Source organism: Bos taurus, chromosome 5, assembly GCF_002263795.3.
Source record: "Bos taurus isolate L1 Dominette 01449 registration number 42190680 breed Hereford chromosome 5, ARS-UCD2.0, whole genome shotgun sequence".
Classification (NCBI taxonomy): Eukaryota; Metazoa; Chordata; class Mammalia; order Artiodactyla; family Bovidae; genus Bos; species Bos taurus.
The window spans coordinates 68,874,368-68,889,716 of NC_037332.1; the positions used below are offsets into that span (position 1 = coordinate 68,874,368).

Genomic DNA, 15,349 nt, shown 5'->3' on the forward strand with positions numbered 1-15,349 from the left:
TTGATATCAGGTTTATGTTTTACATGAGGAGATGCACTAAGTGAATAAATATTATATATGTGTTACAGTAATAAGTTCTATGGGGGAAAACTAAGCCAGAAAAGGGAATAGAGAGCTAGTTGGGCAGGTGGGTTTGCAATTTTAATCTTGAATAGGAAGATCAGGGAATTACTCACTAAAAAGACATTTGAAGGCAAAGAACTGAAGGAGAAGTAGCTACCCATGTGGGTTCCAGCAGAACATTTTAAGAAGTGGCAAGCTAAAATACCTCATGCAAAAATATGTCTAGAATATTTAAAGAAGAGTGAAGAATTCAGTGTGGTTGGAAAAGGATATGACAAATGGGAGAGTTGTTGGAGAGGTTAGAGGGTCATGGGGGAGGGGTATTTTGGAGAAAGACCGGGACCATTATAGACTTTTAATTCTTTAAAATGTACTTTAAAATAAAAATTGTATATATTTATTGTGTTCAACATGACTTGATATACATAGTGAAATGATTACTACAGTCAAACCAACACATTATTTCCCATATGTGTCTGTGATGAGTTCACTTGAGATCTACTTCCTTAGCATATTTCCGTTATTCAACACAGTATTATTAACTATAGCCATCATGCTGAGCCTTGGCTCTTTAGACTTGTTCATCCCACATAATTGCAACTTTTTACCCTCTGACTAGCATCTTCCCATTTCTCTCACTCTCCCAAACCCTGGTACCCACTATTCTACTCTCTGTTTCTATGAATTAATTTCTTTATAAAAATTTTTACTCACAAGTGTGATCAGACAATATTTCTCTTTGTCTGTCTTATTTTACTTGGAATAATGTCCTCCAGGTTCATCCATGATTTTGCAGATGGCAGATTTCCTTCTTCTTTTATGGTTGATCCAGAAAAACATCTATTTCTGCTTTATTGACTATGCCAAAGCCTTTGACTGTGTGGATCACAATAAATTGTGGAAAATTCTGAAAGAGATGGGAATACCAGACCACCTGATCTGCCTCTTGAGTAATTTGTATGCAGGTCAGGAAGCAACAGTTAGAACTGAACATGGAACAACAGACTGGTTCCAAATAGGAAAAGGAGTACCTCAAGGCTGTATATTGTCACCCTGCTTATTTAACTTATATGCAGAGTACATCAGGAGAAACACTGGACTGGAAAAAACACAAACTGGAATCAAGATTGCCAGGAGAAATATCAATCACCTCAGATACGCAGATGACACCACCATTATGGCAGAAAGTGAGGAGGAACTCAAAAGCCTCTTGATGAAAGTGAAAGTGGAGAGTGAAAAAGTTGGGTTAAAGCTCAACATTCAGAAAACGAAGATCATGGCATCTGGTCCCACCACTTCATGGGAAATAGATGGGGAAACAATGGAAACAGTGTCAGACTTTATTTTTCTGGGCTCCAAAATCACTACAGATGGTGACTGCAGCCATGAAATTAAAAGACACTTACTCCTTGGAAGGAAAGTTATGACCAACCTAGATAGCATATTCAAAAGCAGAGACATTACTTTGCCAACAAAGGTTCATCTAGTCAAGGCTATGGTTTTTCCTGCGGTCATGTATGGATGTGAGAGTTGGACTGTGAAGAAGGCTGAACACCGAAGAATTGATGCTTTTGAACTGTGGTGTTGGAGAAGATTCTTGAGAGTCCCTTGGACTGCAAGGAGATCCAACCAGTCCATTCTGAAGGAGATCAGCCCTGGGATTTCTTTGGAAGGAATGATGCTAAAGCTGAAACTCCAGTACTTTGGCCACCTCATGCGAAGAGTTGACTCATTGGAAAAGACTCTGATGCTGGGCAGGATTGGGGACAGGAGGAGAAGGGGATGACAGAGGATGAGATGGTTGGATGGCATCGCTGACTTGATGGACGTGAGTCTGAGTGAACTCCGGGAGTTGGTGATGGACAGGGAGGCCTGGAGTGCTGCGATTCATGGGGTCGCAAAGAGTCAGACACGACTGAGCGATTGAACTGAACTGATGGCAGTTCTGGTGGGCTCAGACAGTAAAGTATCTGCTCACAATGCAGGAGACCTGGATTCGATTCCTGGATCGGGAAGATCCCATGGAGGAGGGCATGGCTACCCACTCCAGTATTCTTGCCTGGAGAGTCCCCATGGACAGAGGAGCCTGGTGGGTTACAGTCCATAGGATTGTAGAGAGTCAGATACAGCTGAGCAACTAAGCACACAGCAGTTTTATTTCTAATTTTTTGAGGAAACTCTGTACTGTTTTCCATAGTAGCTGTACCAACTTACATTCCCCTCAACAGAGTACAAGTGTCTCCTTTTCCCCTCATCCTCTCCAGCACTTACTGCTTGTCTTTTTGACGATGGCTATTCTAACAGATGTGATAATTCACTGTGGTTTTTTGATTTGCATTTTCCTGACGATTAGTCATGTTGAACACTTTTCGTGTTTCTCTTCACTCGATTGTTTCCTTTGCTGCGTTTGACAATAAAGGAATGTTTTATGAGTCAGCTATACAGGAATATTATATAGTCAGAAAAATTATGCTTTTGATGAATATGTAATTTAATGGGAAAATGTGCACAGTATGTTTCAGAAAGCAAACATAAAGTTATATACAGAATTATCCCAGATGTTTTTGTATATGTGTGTAGGGAGGTATTTGTATACACAGAATAAAGGTGAGTGGGGTGTGGTGCAGTGGTGGAGTGGGTCCTTGTCTCTCATTGTTCAGTGACCTTCAAGCCTGATACACCCTGACCCTGAGCATTAGTGCAGTGTTAGGCTCACAGGAGTGAGTACAAATGGTTTATTGAATATTGATGGAGGAAGTCCTTTCATCAGTTTACCAGATCTTGAGTTTTACCAGACACTTGACTGTATTATATTTAACTCTCACAGTAATCCGCTGTACTTTAAAGATAATAGGAAACTAGTTTGAGTTGACTTCTTAACAATCTGCATAAAATCTGTAATAACTTTGAATGTTTAACATCTTGGTGAAAAAAAAAAGACAAACCAAGGGCTAGGAGCATGCCTATGTAATGCGTGCATTTACTGCCCTCTTGTGGAATTAACTTCTAATAGCAACTTTGTTTTTTTAAATTTTTTCCAGAGAAGCCTAGCCGGCTACATACAGTCCATGGGGGTGCAAAGAGTCAGACACGACTGAGCAACGGGGCATGCGTGCACACATAGTTGCTTTACAATGTTGTGTTAGTTTCTGCTATATATCAACGTGAATCAGCTATCAGTCACTTCAGCTGCTCAGTCGTGTCCGACTCTTTGTGACCCCGAGAACTGCAGCACGCCAGGCTTCCCTGTCCTCCACCAACTCCCAGAGCTTGCTCAAACTCATGTCCATCAAGTAGGTGATGCCATCCAGCCATCTCATCCTTTGTTGTCCCCTTATCCTCCTGTCTTCAGTCTTTCCTAGCATCAGAGTCTTTTCCAGTGAGTCAGTTCTTTGCAACAGGTGGCCAAAGTTTTGGAGCTTCAGCTTCAGCATCAGTCCTTCCAATGAATATTCAGGACTGATTTTCTTTAGGATTGACTGGCTGGATCTCCTTGCTGTCCCAAGGACTCTCAAGAGTCTTCTCCAACACCACAGTTCAAAAGCATCAATTCTTCAGCGCTCAGTTTTCTTTATAGTCAAACTCTCACATCCATACATGACTGCTGGAAAAACCATAGCTTTGACTAGACAGACCTTTGTTGGCAGAATAATGTCTCTGCTTTTTAATATGCTATCTAGGTTGGTCATAACTTTTCTTCTAAGGAGCAAGCATCTTTTAATTTCATGGCTGCAGTCACCATCTGCAGTGATTTTGGAGCCCCCACACCAAAAAAGGCTCTCACTGTATACACATATTCCCTCCTTCTTGATTGGGTGGTTGAGTTCTTGACCTCTGCTTCTCTGGGGTCTCATCTCCACCCCCAGCCCCCGCCCCCCCGCCAAGTAAACAAAGAACCCATCTCAAGGGCAGCATCTCCCATTGTCACAGCCACGTTACAGAGAATGATCCCCCTGGATACTCCCTTTACTATGTATTTCTCAATTTGCTCAGTGCCTTGGGGGAGGGGGTCTCCTCTGTGGTGGGGAGCAGCTCACCCTTGAGAAATTCACACCAGCATCTCTATCTCTTCAAACCTTTGGATTCCCTCTTCCCCATCACATCAGAAAAGTACTGACATACTCCTGTCCTGCCATTTGTGCAGTGGAAAAGGAGAGAGAGGGAGAGACTATGCCGTGGGCTCCAGGAGTGGCTCCTGGTGTTAGACTTAGCCTGGAAGGTCTCTAGGGCCGCTTGGCTTATTATGGTGGGCACTATGAGTTCTCTTTACTCTCAGAAAAATTCACTGAATGATGTTACTGTTTCCCTGATTCTTCTCTTGCGGAGCCATTTATTTTATGGTGAAATGTCTCTTTCATGGAACACAGGGTTTCTCTGTGATGTTTATGATCCCTTCCGTGTTTCTGATGAAGCTGAGATCCAGCAGAACCGTGCACCTGCCTCAGTCTGAGCCTCTTTAATGGCACATTCCATTCACACATTAACTGCACATCTGTGAGGAGTCAGGCCCTAAGGGCTGGTAGATGCCAAGGTGGGACTTGAGTCCAGGTTTGTAGAATCTCAGAGCCTTTCCACTATAGCATGGCAACGTTTGTCAGAGGCCTAACTTACCAAAGAGCAGTTAAAAAGCAAAAGGAGAGAGAAGAGGAAATGCCAGGGAAGAAGAGAAGGAAGTAGGCAGGAGAGAAATGATCTCATTCCAGTGTGATGTAGAGGATGCAAACAGGCAGCATTAACTGCTGAACTTGTAGGAGATAAACTCTCCCAACAGGAACCAGTATAGAGATAAACACAGGAATCAGAGAGATGGAGATTAAAATACCACTCTTAAAAAAATTCTGGGGATTTCCCTGATGGTCCAGTGGCTAACACTCTGCTCTCAATGTAGGGGCCCCAGGCTTGATCCCTGGTAAGGGAACTAGATCGCCCGTGCTGCGACTGACTTTGCTGGCCTCAACTAAAGATCCTGCATGCTGCAACAAAGGTCAACGATCCCACATGCTGCAACTAAGACCTGGTGTAGCCAAATAAATAAATAATAATAAAAAATTCTGTTGAGTAACATCCTCTTCCAAAATTCATGCTCACTCCACCTCAGAATGCGACCTGACTTGGAAATAGGGTTTTTGCAGATGTAATTAGTCTAGATGAGGCCATGCCAGACTAAATGAACCTAAATCCAGTATGTCTCATGCCTTATAAGGAGGTAAAACAGATGGACAGAGACAAAGAGGGAGCATGTCATGTGAAGACAGAGGCAGAGATGGAAGTGATGCAGTTGTGAGTCATGGAAGCCCAAGGATTGCCAGGAGACACCAGAAGCTGGAAGGGGCAAGAAAAGAGCCTTCCCTGAAAACTTCAGAGGAAGTATGGCCCTGCTGACACCTTGATTTTGGACTTCTAGCCTCCAGAACTCTGAGAGAGTACATTTCTGTTGTTGTAAGTACCAGTCTGTGGTACTTCATTATGGCAGACACAGGAAAGGAAAACACCACAAAAGCAGTTTGGAGAACATGACTTTCTGCTCACTTTTTGAGTGCCCCTTGGGGTCACAAAAAAGTCAGACATGACTTAGTGACTAAGCAATAACAACAAATCCTTGAGTAGATGGACTTTCCCCCCAGCCTTTCTTTGAAGATTTTCCACAGATCAGGCTGGCTCCTTGGAGGATGGAGATTAGGTGAGCAAGCCCAGTTCCTTCCTGGAAACTCGCCAATCAGAGGGGCAGAATGAGGTGGGTGTTGGGGGTAGTCCTGCTGAACTTCCTCCAACAGGAAACATGAAGAGTAGGGGATAAGAATTCCTGCCTGACAGCGTAGATGCCAATTTTCAGACTGCACCATGTTTTTCTAAAAATATTTGAATCTGTTCCCATAAAAGTCGGGAGATTTCATATAAAATCCAGATCTCAAGCTTCTTTCAGAAAATGGAAAATCTGGTCACATTGGCCACTTTCCCACAGGGTTAGGACTGGCTGTTACTGCCAAGTGGTGTCTTCTTCTGATGGGGGCCCTCTGGCCCGGCATTCTGCCTGCCACTCTCTATGTCTTATCCTGGGTCCACACCATCCTCTCTGCTCCTGCCTGGCACTTTCAGACATTTTGGCTTAGGATTCTTGGAGTAGTGTTTGAGAGCACAGAGGTGAGTCAGACAAATCCTGGGTTCAAATCTGTGTTCAGTTACTTCCTAAATGTGTGGACTTGGGCAATTGATTTTACCTCCTTGAGCCTCAGTTTTCTCATATGTAAAATGGGGATAATAAGAGAACCTATGTTGATATATGGCAAAAGTTGATACAGTATTTCAAAGCAATCATACTCCAATTAAAAATAATTAATTAAAAAAAGAATCTATGACTATTGCGGAGGTTCGTGACATTGTACAGGAGACAGGAATCAAGACTATCCCCATGGAAAAGAAATGCAAAAAAGCAAAATGGCTGTCTGAGGAGGCCTTACAAATAGCTGTGAAAAGAAGAGAAGTGAAAAGCAAAGGAGAAAAGGAAAGATATAAGCATCTGAATGCAGAGTTCCAAAGAATAGCAAGAAGAGATAAGAAAGCCTTCCTCAGCGATCAATGCAAAGAAATAGAGGAAAACAACAGAATGGGAAAGACTAGAGATCTCTTTAAGAAAATTAGAGATACCAAAGGGACATTTCATGCAAAGATGGGCTCGATAAAGGACAGAAATGGTATGGACCTAACAGAAGCAGAAGATATTAAGAAGAGGTGGCAAGAATACACAGAAGAACTGTACAAAAATGATCTTCACGACCCAGATAATCACGATGGTATGATCACTCACCTAGAGCCAGACATCCTGGAATGTGAAGTCAAGTGGGCCTTAGGAAGAATCACTACGAACAAAGCTAGTGGAGGTGATGGAATTCCAGTTGAGCTATTTCAAATCCTGAAAGATGATGCTGTGAAAGTGCTTCACTCAATATGCCAGCAAATTTGGAGAACTCAGCAGTGGCCACAGGACTGGAAAAGGTCAGTTTTCATTCCAATCCTAAAGAAAGGCAATGTCAAAGAATGCTCAAACTACCGCACAATTGCACTCATCTCACACGCTAGTAAAGTAATGCTCAAAATTCTCCAAGCCAGGCTTCAGCAGTACATGAACCGTGAAGTTCCAGCTGTTCAAGTTGGTTTTAGAAAAGGCAGAGGAACCAGAGATCAAATTGCCAACATCCGCTGGATCATCGAAAAAGCAAGAGAGTTCCAGAAAAACATCTATTTCTGCTTTATTGACTATGCCAAAGCCTTTGACTGTGTGGATCACAAGAAACTGTGGACAATTCTGAAAGAAATGGGAATACCAGACCACTTGACCTGCCTCTTGAGAGACCTATATGCAGGTCAGGAAGCAACAGTTAGGACTGGACATGGAACAACAGACTGGTTCCAAATAGGAAAAGGAGTACGTCAAGGCTGTATATTGTCACCCTGCTTATTTAACTTATATGCAGAGTACATCATGAGAAATGCTGGGCTGGAAGAAGTACAAGCTGGAATCAAGATTGCCGGGAGAAATATCAATAACCTCAGATATGCAGATGATACCACCCTTATGGCAGAAAGTGAAGAGGAACTAAAAAGCCTTTTGATGAAAGTAAAAGAGGAGAGTGAAAAAGTTGGGTTAAAGCTCAACATTCAGAAAATGAAGATCATGGCATCCAGTCCCATCACTTCATGGGAAATAGATGGGGAAACAGTGGAAACAATATCAGACTTTATTTTTGGGGGCTCCAAAATCACTGCAGATGGTGACTGCAGCCATGAAATTAAAAGATGCTTACTCCTTGGAAGGAAATTTATGACCAACCTAGATTGCATATTCAAAAGCAGAGACATTACTTTGCCAACAAAGGTCCGTCTAGTCAAGGCTTTGGTTTCTCCAGTGGTCATGTATGGATGTGAGAGTTGGACTGTGAAGAAAGCTGAGTGCCAAAGAATTGATGCTTTTGAACTGTGGTGTTGGAGAAGACTCTTAAGAGTCCCTTGGACTGCAAGGAGATCCAACCAGTCCATTCTGAAGGAGATCAGCCCTGGGATTTCTTTGGAAGGAATGATGCTAAAGCTGAAACTCCAGTACTTTGGCCACCTCATGCGAAGAGTTGACTCATTGGAAAAGACTCTGATGCTGGGAGGGATTGGGGACAGGAGGAGAAGGGGGGGACAGAGGATGAGATGGCTGGATGGCACCACTGACTCGATGGACGTGAGTCTGAGTGAACTCCGGGAGTTGGTGATGGACAGGGAGGCCTGGCATGTTGCGATTTGTGGGGTCGCAAAGAGTTGGACATGACTGAGTGACTGAACTGAACTGAACTGAATCCCTTCCAAGGGGCGGGGGGCAGGGAGAGAGAACCTTCATTATGGGGCCATGGAGAGAATTCAAGAATATAATCATGTGAGTCTTACACATGCAAGTGGCCAATAGATGGGAGCTATTGCTTCTATTTGAAAAGCAAATCAGAACATTGAAAGAGGAAACCTCAAAGAGAGAAAGCCTCAGTCATTAGTACAATTTGTCTAGCTTTAGGACTGCCTTCCATCTCACCAATTTTCAGAAAAATATTTTAGTAAGTCAGCTTCTCAGGAGCCCCTTTCTATTTAAAAAAAAATAATTTATTTATTTTAATTGGAGGATAATTATAATATTGTGATTTTTTTGCCATACATCAACATGAACTGGCCATAGGTGTACATGTATCCCCTCCATCCTGAACCCCTATCCTACCTCCCTCACCACCTGATCCCTCTAGGTTGTCCCAGAGCCCTGGCTTTGTATGCCAGGAGTCCCCTTCTGTAGTAAGGAGTCCAATAGCAGTTTGGGGAATTAGAGGTCTAAGTAAGGTGATTTCCCCCTCCTCCTTAAGAGTTTGATTCTCTTTGGGAAGAGGTCGTGGAGAGGCAGGAAACGCTGGACCCCATCCAAATACTTTGATGTCTAGTTTTAAAATACTTGCGTTCTTAGCTGGCTTTGCAGACCGCCTAGTGGCCCTCAGAGGACAGCTTCTACTTGCACTGATCACTTCTCCTGGGAGGCCTGGAATGACGGAAGACCACAGAAGGAACCAATTGACTTCAAATAGCCTACTTCCAGGTGGAGGCGAGAAACCAGATGGAATTGGGAAGGAGGCAGGGTGACAGAGAGGAAAGTTCTTGGTTTTTTTTTTTTTTTTTAATTTTTACTTTTTTAACTGAAGGACATATAAATTTCTTGTGAGAAGGAAGGCTCAGTTAGGAGGCCGTCAGCCTCTGAAATGGTTACAAGCTACAGAAACCAACTCAAGCCAGTCGTAAAAATGAACTTATTTGGAGGGATAATGGAGCATTTTGTAGAACCCAAGGACTTGGAGGTCTCTCCAGGGATTAGAAGCATGAACTGGGAAGTGATGAGGTACAAGGTGCAAAGTATTAATAAAACTTAGTTGTTGATACAACTAGATACAACATGGTTGTTCAAGCACCATGCATTGAGTAATCCATCTTTTCTCAACTGGTTTGAAGCAGCACTTTTATCACATTCTAATTCTTTGGTGTTTGGATCATTTCTGGTAAAATTCTACTTCATCTGCTCCTCTGGTTGTTATGGGTTGAACTGTATCCTATAGAAAAGGTATGTGGAAATCCTAACCCCCAGGACCTCAGAATGTGGCTTTATTTGGAAACTGGTTCTTTACAGAGAGTAATCAAGTTAACATGAGGTCATTTGGGTGGGCCTTAATCCAGTCCATCCTAAAAGAAATCAGTCCTGAATATTCATTGGAAGGACCGTTGCTGAAGCTGAAACTCCAATACTTTGGCCACCTGATGGGAAGAACTGACTCATTTGAAAAGACTCTGATGCTGGGAATGATTGAAGGCAGGAGGAGAAGGGGACGACAGAGGATGAGATGGTTGGATGGCATCACCAACTCAATGGACATGAGTTTGAGTAGGCTCTGGGAGTTGGTGATGGACAGGGAGGCCTGGCATACTGCAGTCCATGGGGTTGCAAAGAGTAGGACATGACTGAGCGGCTGAAATGTACTGAACTGAACTAATCTAGTAGAATTTCTGTCCTTATACAAAGTGGACATTTGGACACAGAGATGCATACAGAGGGAAGGCAGTCATATGAAAAAGAGGAACCATCAGGGTGATGTACCTATAAGCCAAGGAATGCCAAAGTGTATCTGTCAACTAGTAAGAGGTGAGATCCTTTCCCAAAACATTTCAGAGGGAGTGTGGCCCTGCCAACACCTTGAATTTGAACTTCTAGCCACCAGGACTGTGAGACAATACATTTCTCCAGTTTGTGGTACTTTGTTAGAGCAACCCTGTAAGCTAAAACAATGCCCCAATGTACCAAGCTGTTTTAATTATTATAGCTTTATAATATTTAAAAATACCTGGTCATGTTAATCCCAGGGATTTTATGTTTAAGACGTGGAAGGTTAGGTCTAATGTAAATACTAAAGATTATAATCTAAAACACCATTTAAAAGTTAACTATTATCTAGAAAACTGATTGAAATATATTCTTGAAATGGGCACATTTTATGGCATGTTAGCTACCCCCCTATAAAACTGATTAAAAAGAAGAATAAGACTCAAATATATCATATCCTACTATGTAGCAAAGGGAGGGGGGATCACCACCATTTTACTTTCTTAAAAATTTTATTTGTTGACTTTTGGATCGCAGCCATTCTGACTGGTGTGAAATGGTACCTCATAGTGGTTTTGATTTGCATTTCTCTGATAATGAGTGATGTTGAGCATCTTTTCATGTGTTTGTTAGCCATCTGTATGTCTTCTTTGGAGAAATGTCTATTTAGTTCTTTGGCCCATTTTTTGATTGGGTCATTTATTTTTCTGGAGTTGAGCTGTAGGAGTTGCTTGTATATTTTTGAGATTAGTTGTTTGTCAGTTGCTTCATTTGCTATTATTTTCTCCCATTCTGAAGGCTGTCTTTTCACCTTGCTAATAGTTTCCTTTGATGTGCAGAAGCTTTTAAGGTTAATTATGTCCCATTTGTTTATTTTTGCTTTTATTTCCAATATTCTGGGAGGTGGGTCATAGAGGATCCTGCTGTGATGTATGTCAGAGAGTGTTTTGCCTATGTTCTCCTCTAGGAGTTTTATAGTTTCTGGTCTTAGGTTTAGATCTTTAATCCATTTTGAATTTATTTTTGTGTATGGTGTTAGAAAGTGGTCTAGTTTCATTCTTTTACAAGTGGTTGACCAGGTTTCCCAGCACCACTTGTTAAAGAGATTGTCTTTAATCCATTGTATACCCTCTTACACTGTTGGTGGGAATGCAAACTAGTACAGCCACTATGGAGAACAGTGTGGAGATTCCTTAAAAAACTGGAAACAGAACTGCCTTATGATCCAGCAATCCCACTGCTGGGCATACACACCGAGGAAACCAGAAGGGAAAGAGACACGTGTACCCCAATGTTCATCACAGCACTGTTTATAATAGCCAGGACATGGAAGCAACCTAGATGTCCATCAGCAGATGAATGGATAAGAAAGCTATGGTACATATACACAATGGAGTATTACTCAGCCATTAAAAAGAATACATTTGAATCAGTTCTAATGAGGTGGATGAAACTGGAGCCTATTATACAGAGTGAAGTAAGCCAGAAGGAAAAACATAAATACAGTATACTAACGCATATATATGGAATTTAGAAAGATGGTAACAATAACCTGGTGTACGGGACAGCGAAAGAGACACTGATGTATAGAACAGTCTTACGGACTCTGTGGGAGAGGGAGAGGGTGGGAAGATTTGGGAGAGTGACATTGAAACATGTAGAATATCATGTAAGAAACGAGTTGCCAGTCCAGGTTCGATGCGCGATACTGGATGCTTGGGGTTGGTGCACTGGGACGACCCAGAGGGATGGTGTGGGGAGGGAGGAGGGAGGAGGGTTCAGGATGGGGAACACATGTATGCCTGTGGCGGATTCATTTTGATATTTGGCAAAACTAATACAATTATGTAAAGTTTAAAAATAAAATAAAATTAAAAAAAATTTTATTTGTTTATTTCTTTTTGGCTGCACTGGGCCTTCTTTGTTGCATGTGGGCTTCCTCTATAATTGCAATGAGTGGGACCTGTTCTCTAGTTGTGGTGAATAGCTTCTCATTGCAGTAGCTTTTCATGTTGCAGAGCATAGCTTCCAGGGTACTGGCCCAGTAATTGTGGCCCATGGCCTAGGTGTCCTAAGGTATGTGGAATCTTCCCAGACCAGGGATAGAACTCATGTCCCCTGCACCAGCAGGTGGATTCTTAACCACTAGACCTCCAGGGAAATCCACCATTTTGCTTTTTAATGTATGTTGCATGGTTTATGCAAACTCTGGACCAAAGCTCTGCATATATTTAAAATTCTGGTGAAAGTCTCACTGACTGATGGGGCTGGAGTGTTACACTGATATTTAGAAACAATTTAGGCCAACAATCATCTACTTGCCTGAAATGGTGCTACTGGGTAAATTCTTATAACACATGTGCAGGTCATTCTCAGGTACAGACTGGGTGAGGTTCGGTTATAACTTTATAGATCAGCTGAGTAGTAATAGCAGAATTTAAAATATGCTGAGTTGTGACCATCTAATGTCAGAGATCACTTCAGTATTTTAGTCTTTGCTATAGTTCTGACTTTAGCAGGCAGAATGGTTTTAACAGAACAGCATGGGATTCGCAAAATTGCCTTGCCTACTGGAACAGCTCCAAAATCACTGCAGACAGTGACTGCAGCTATGAAATTAAATGACACTTGCTCCTTGAAACAAAAGCTATGACAAACCTAGACAGCATATTAAAAAGCAAAGACATCACTTTGCTAACAAAGGTTTGTATAGTCAAAGCTAGCTCTTTCCAGTAGTCATGTGCAGATGTGAGAGTTGGACCATAAAGAAGATTGAACACTGAAGAATGGATGCTTTCAAATTGTGGTGCTGGAGAAGATTCTTGAGAGTCCCTTGGACTGCAAAGAGATCAAACCAGTCAATCCTAAAGGAAATCAACCCTGAATATTCATTGGAAGGACTGATGCTGAAGCTGAAGCTCCAATACTTTGGCTACTTGATGTGAAGAGCTGACTCATTGGAAAAGACCCTGATGCTAGGAAAGATTGAAGGCAACAGGAAAAGAGGACAGCAGAGGATGAGATGGTTGGATGGCATCACTGAATCAATGGAGAGTTTGAGCACACTCTATGAGATGGTGAAGGACAGGGAAGCCTGGTGTGCTGCAGTCCATAGCGTTGCAAAGAGCTGGACGTGACTTAGTGACTGAACAACTGGAACAGCTAAAGCATCTTTAAAGTCACTGAAAGATTAAATTGTGAACTGAACATTCAAAACAAAATAAACTAGTTCTGAAGTATTCTGCAAGTATCTTACTGAACAGGAATTGAGATTCTAGCAATTAAAAATGTTGTCATCGATTATTTCAAGATATATTTGAAAAGTGTTCTGGTTTTTCAAAACAAGGAAAAATCTAAATTTGCTGAAGACTTATTCATCAAATCCCTTTTAAGACATTTAGTAATTAAGGAATGTGACTTAATTGTTGGTGTTAGTGATTCATTGTTACACCAACAATCCCGACTATCTGTCAAACTCTGGGTCTATTCCAGTAAACTGAGATTGGAAGGTGAGCCATGAAAGTTTTTACCTGTGTAGCTACTTATTTATGTAAATTAAGAGAGCTGTGGTAGCTATGGGTTGCATCTGCCTAGCACACTCTCCTTTTCCCCTTGTTCTGCTAAGAGAAGCCCTCCTCCCTGTGGGAAATCCATTCCTCATGGGTGGGAGGGGCTGACCTCTCAACTTCTCTCACCACCAAGATGGCAACGTGACTCTAACCTGGTCAAAAATTTCCTGTTTTCATTACCTATAGTCATCTTTCTGAGAAGAGCATGTGACCTAAGATGTCTGATCAGCATCTGGCCAGAAATTTTCTCCAGAACTTTAGGGAGAAAATTTTCCCTCTATGATTTATGCATGTGTGCTAAATTCAACTCAGTCGTGTCTGACTCTTTGTAACCCTGTAGACTGTAACCCACCAGGCTCCTTTGTCCATGGAGTTCTCCAGGCAGGAATGCTGGAGTGGGTTGCCATACCCTTCTCCAGGGGATCGTCCCGACCCAGGGATCAAACCCACATCTCTTATGTCTCCTGCATTGGCCGCCAAATTCTTTACCACTAGCTCCACCTGTATGATCATAGCTTTAACTATGATGTAAGCCTACAGCTACTGAGGTCATCTTTCCCTCCAATACAGGGAGGCTCTCTAGGAATAAAGCCACTTTGAGGGAGAGCAGGGCTGAGAGATGGAGGAGGGGGAGATGGAAAGGTTGCCATGGCTGAAGCTGTTTAAGTCCTTGGCTCTTCCTTATGGGAACGGATAAATGCTCCCTCTGGATTCCCTGGTGGCTCAGAGGGTAAAGCGTCTGCTTGCATTGCGGGAGACGTGGGTTCAATCCCTGGGTTGGGAAGATCCCCTGGAGAAGGAAATGGCAACCCACTCCAATATTCTTGCCTGGAAAATCCCATGGATGGAGAAGCCTGGTAGGCTACAGGTCTATGGGGTCGCAAAGAGTCAGACATGACTGAGCAACTTCACTAACCTGAGTTGAGTTTCCCTCATGCAGAACATAAAGATAACTGGTGAATTGTAATTATAATGACTGGCAAATTGTCTACCTGTGAAAATCAAGCTCTTCTTGGAAATGTGCAACCGCAATAACAAAAATTAGATGCTGAAGCTAACACAGGACTGGACTCTCCTACTTGTTGAATAAATAAATTCTCATTTAATATGGAGACGTGAAAGCTTAGAGAGGCTGAGTGTCTTGCTCAAGATTGCATAGCTAACAAGCAGTGCAGCTGGTATTGGACTCCATATTCTTATTACTTTGCCTCCCAGGAGGCCTCCCTTGGGAGGGGACTCAGGTGCTGGTCAGTCACCGGTGAAAGTCATGTGAATGGAAGTAGCTTCTTTTGGTTTTGAGATCAAAGTATTTTCGCTAATTGGGGAAAGGAGTAGTGGGGAGGCTTTGGCTGTGGAGAGGAGATTCTTCTCAGCTGATCCATGGAAATGATGTGCCTTTCCTGCCCTGTACCTTCTCAGATGGCTTTTTAAATGATGTTCTTTTGACTAAGGATGTGTGGTTGAACATCAAGCTGTTGGAAGAGGCGTTTTGGCAACTTGATGACATTCTAATGAACTTGCATCCTTCCTCTTGAATTTTTGGTTGTCCCCTGTT

At 42.4% G+C, this 15,349-nt stretch overlaps 1 protein-coding gene across 3 annotated transcripts in view; it reads left to right on the top strand.

Annotated features, from left to right (window-relative positions):
- C5H12orf75 (chromosome 5 C12orf75 homolog) overlaps nt 1-15,349 on the top strand; it is a 91,702-nt gene that overhangs the window by 51,099 nt on the left and 25,254 nt on the right. Inside the window, exon 3 of one of the 3 annotated variants that reach the window (XM_059886077.1) lies at nt 4,952-10,939. The exons of the other annotated variants lie outside the window; for them this stretch is intronic. Within the exon in view, the coding sequence (XP_059742060.1) occupies nt 6,416-8,374 (1,959 nt within the window). The 5' untranslated portion in view covers nt 4,952-6,415 and the 3' untranslated portion in view covers nt 8,375-10,939. Of the gene's footprint in view, nt 1-4,951; nt 10,940-15,349 lie in introns of those variants that run through there. 3 annotated transcript variants of the gene reach the window in all.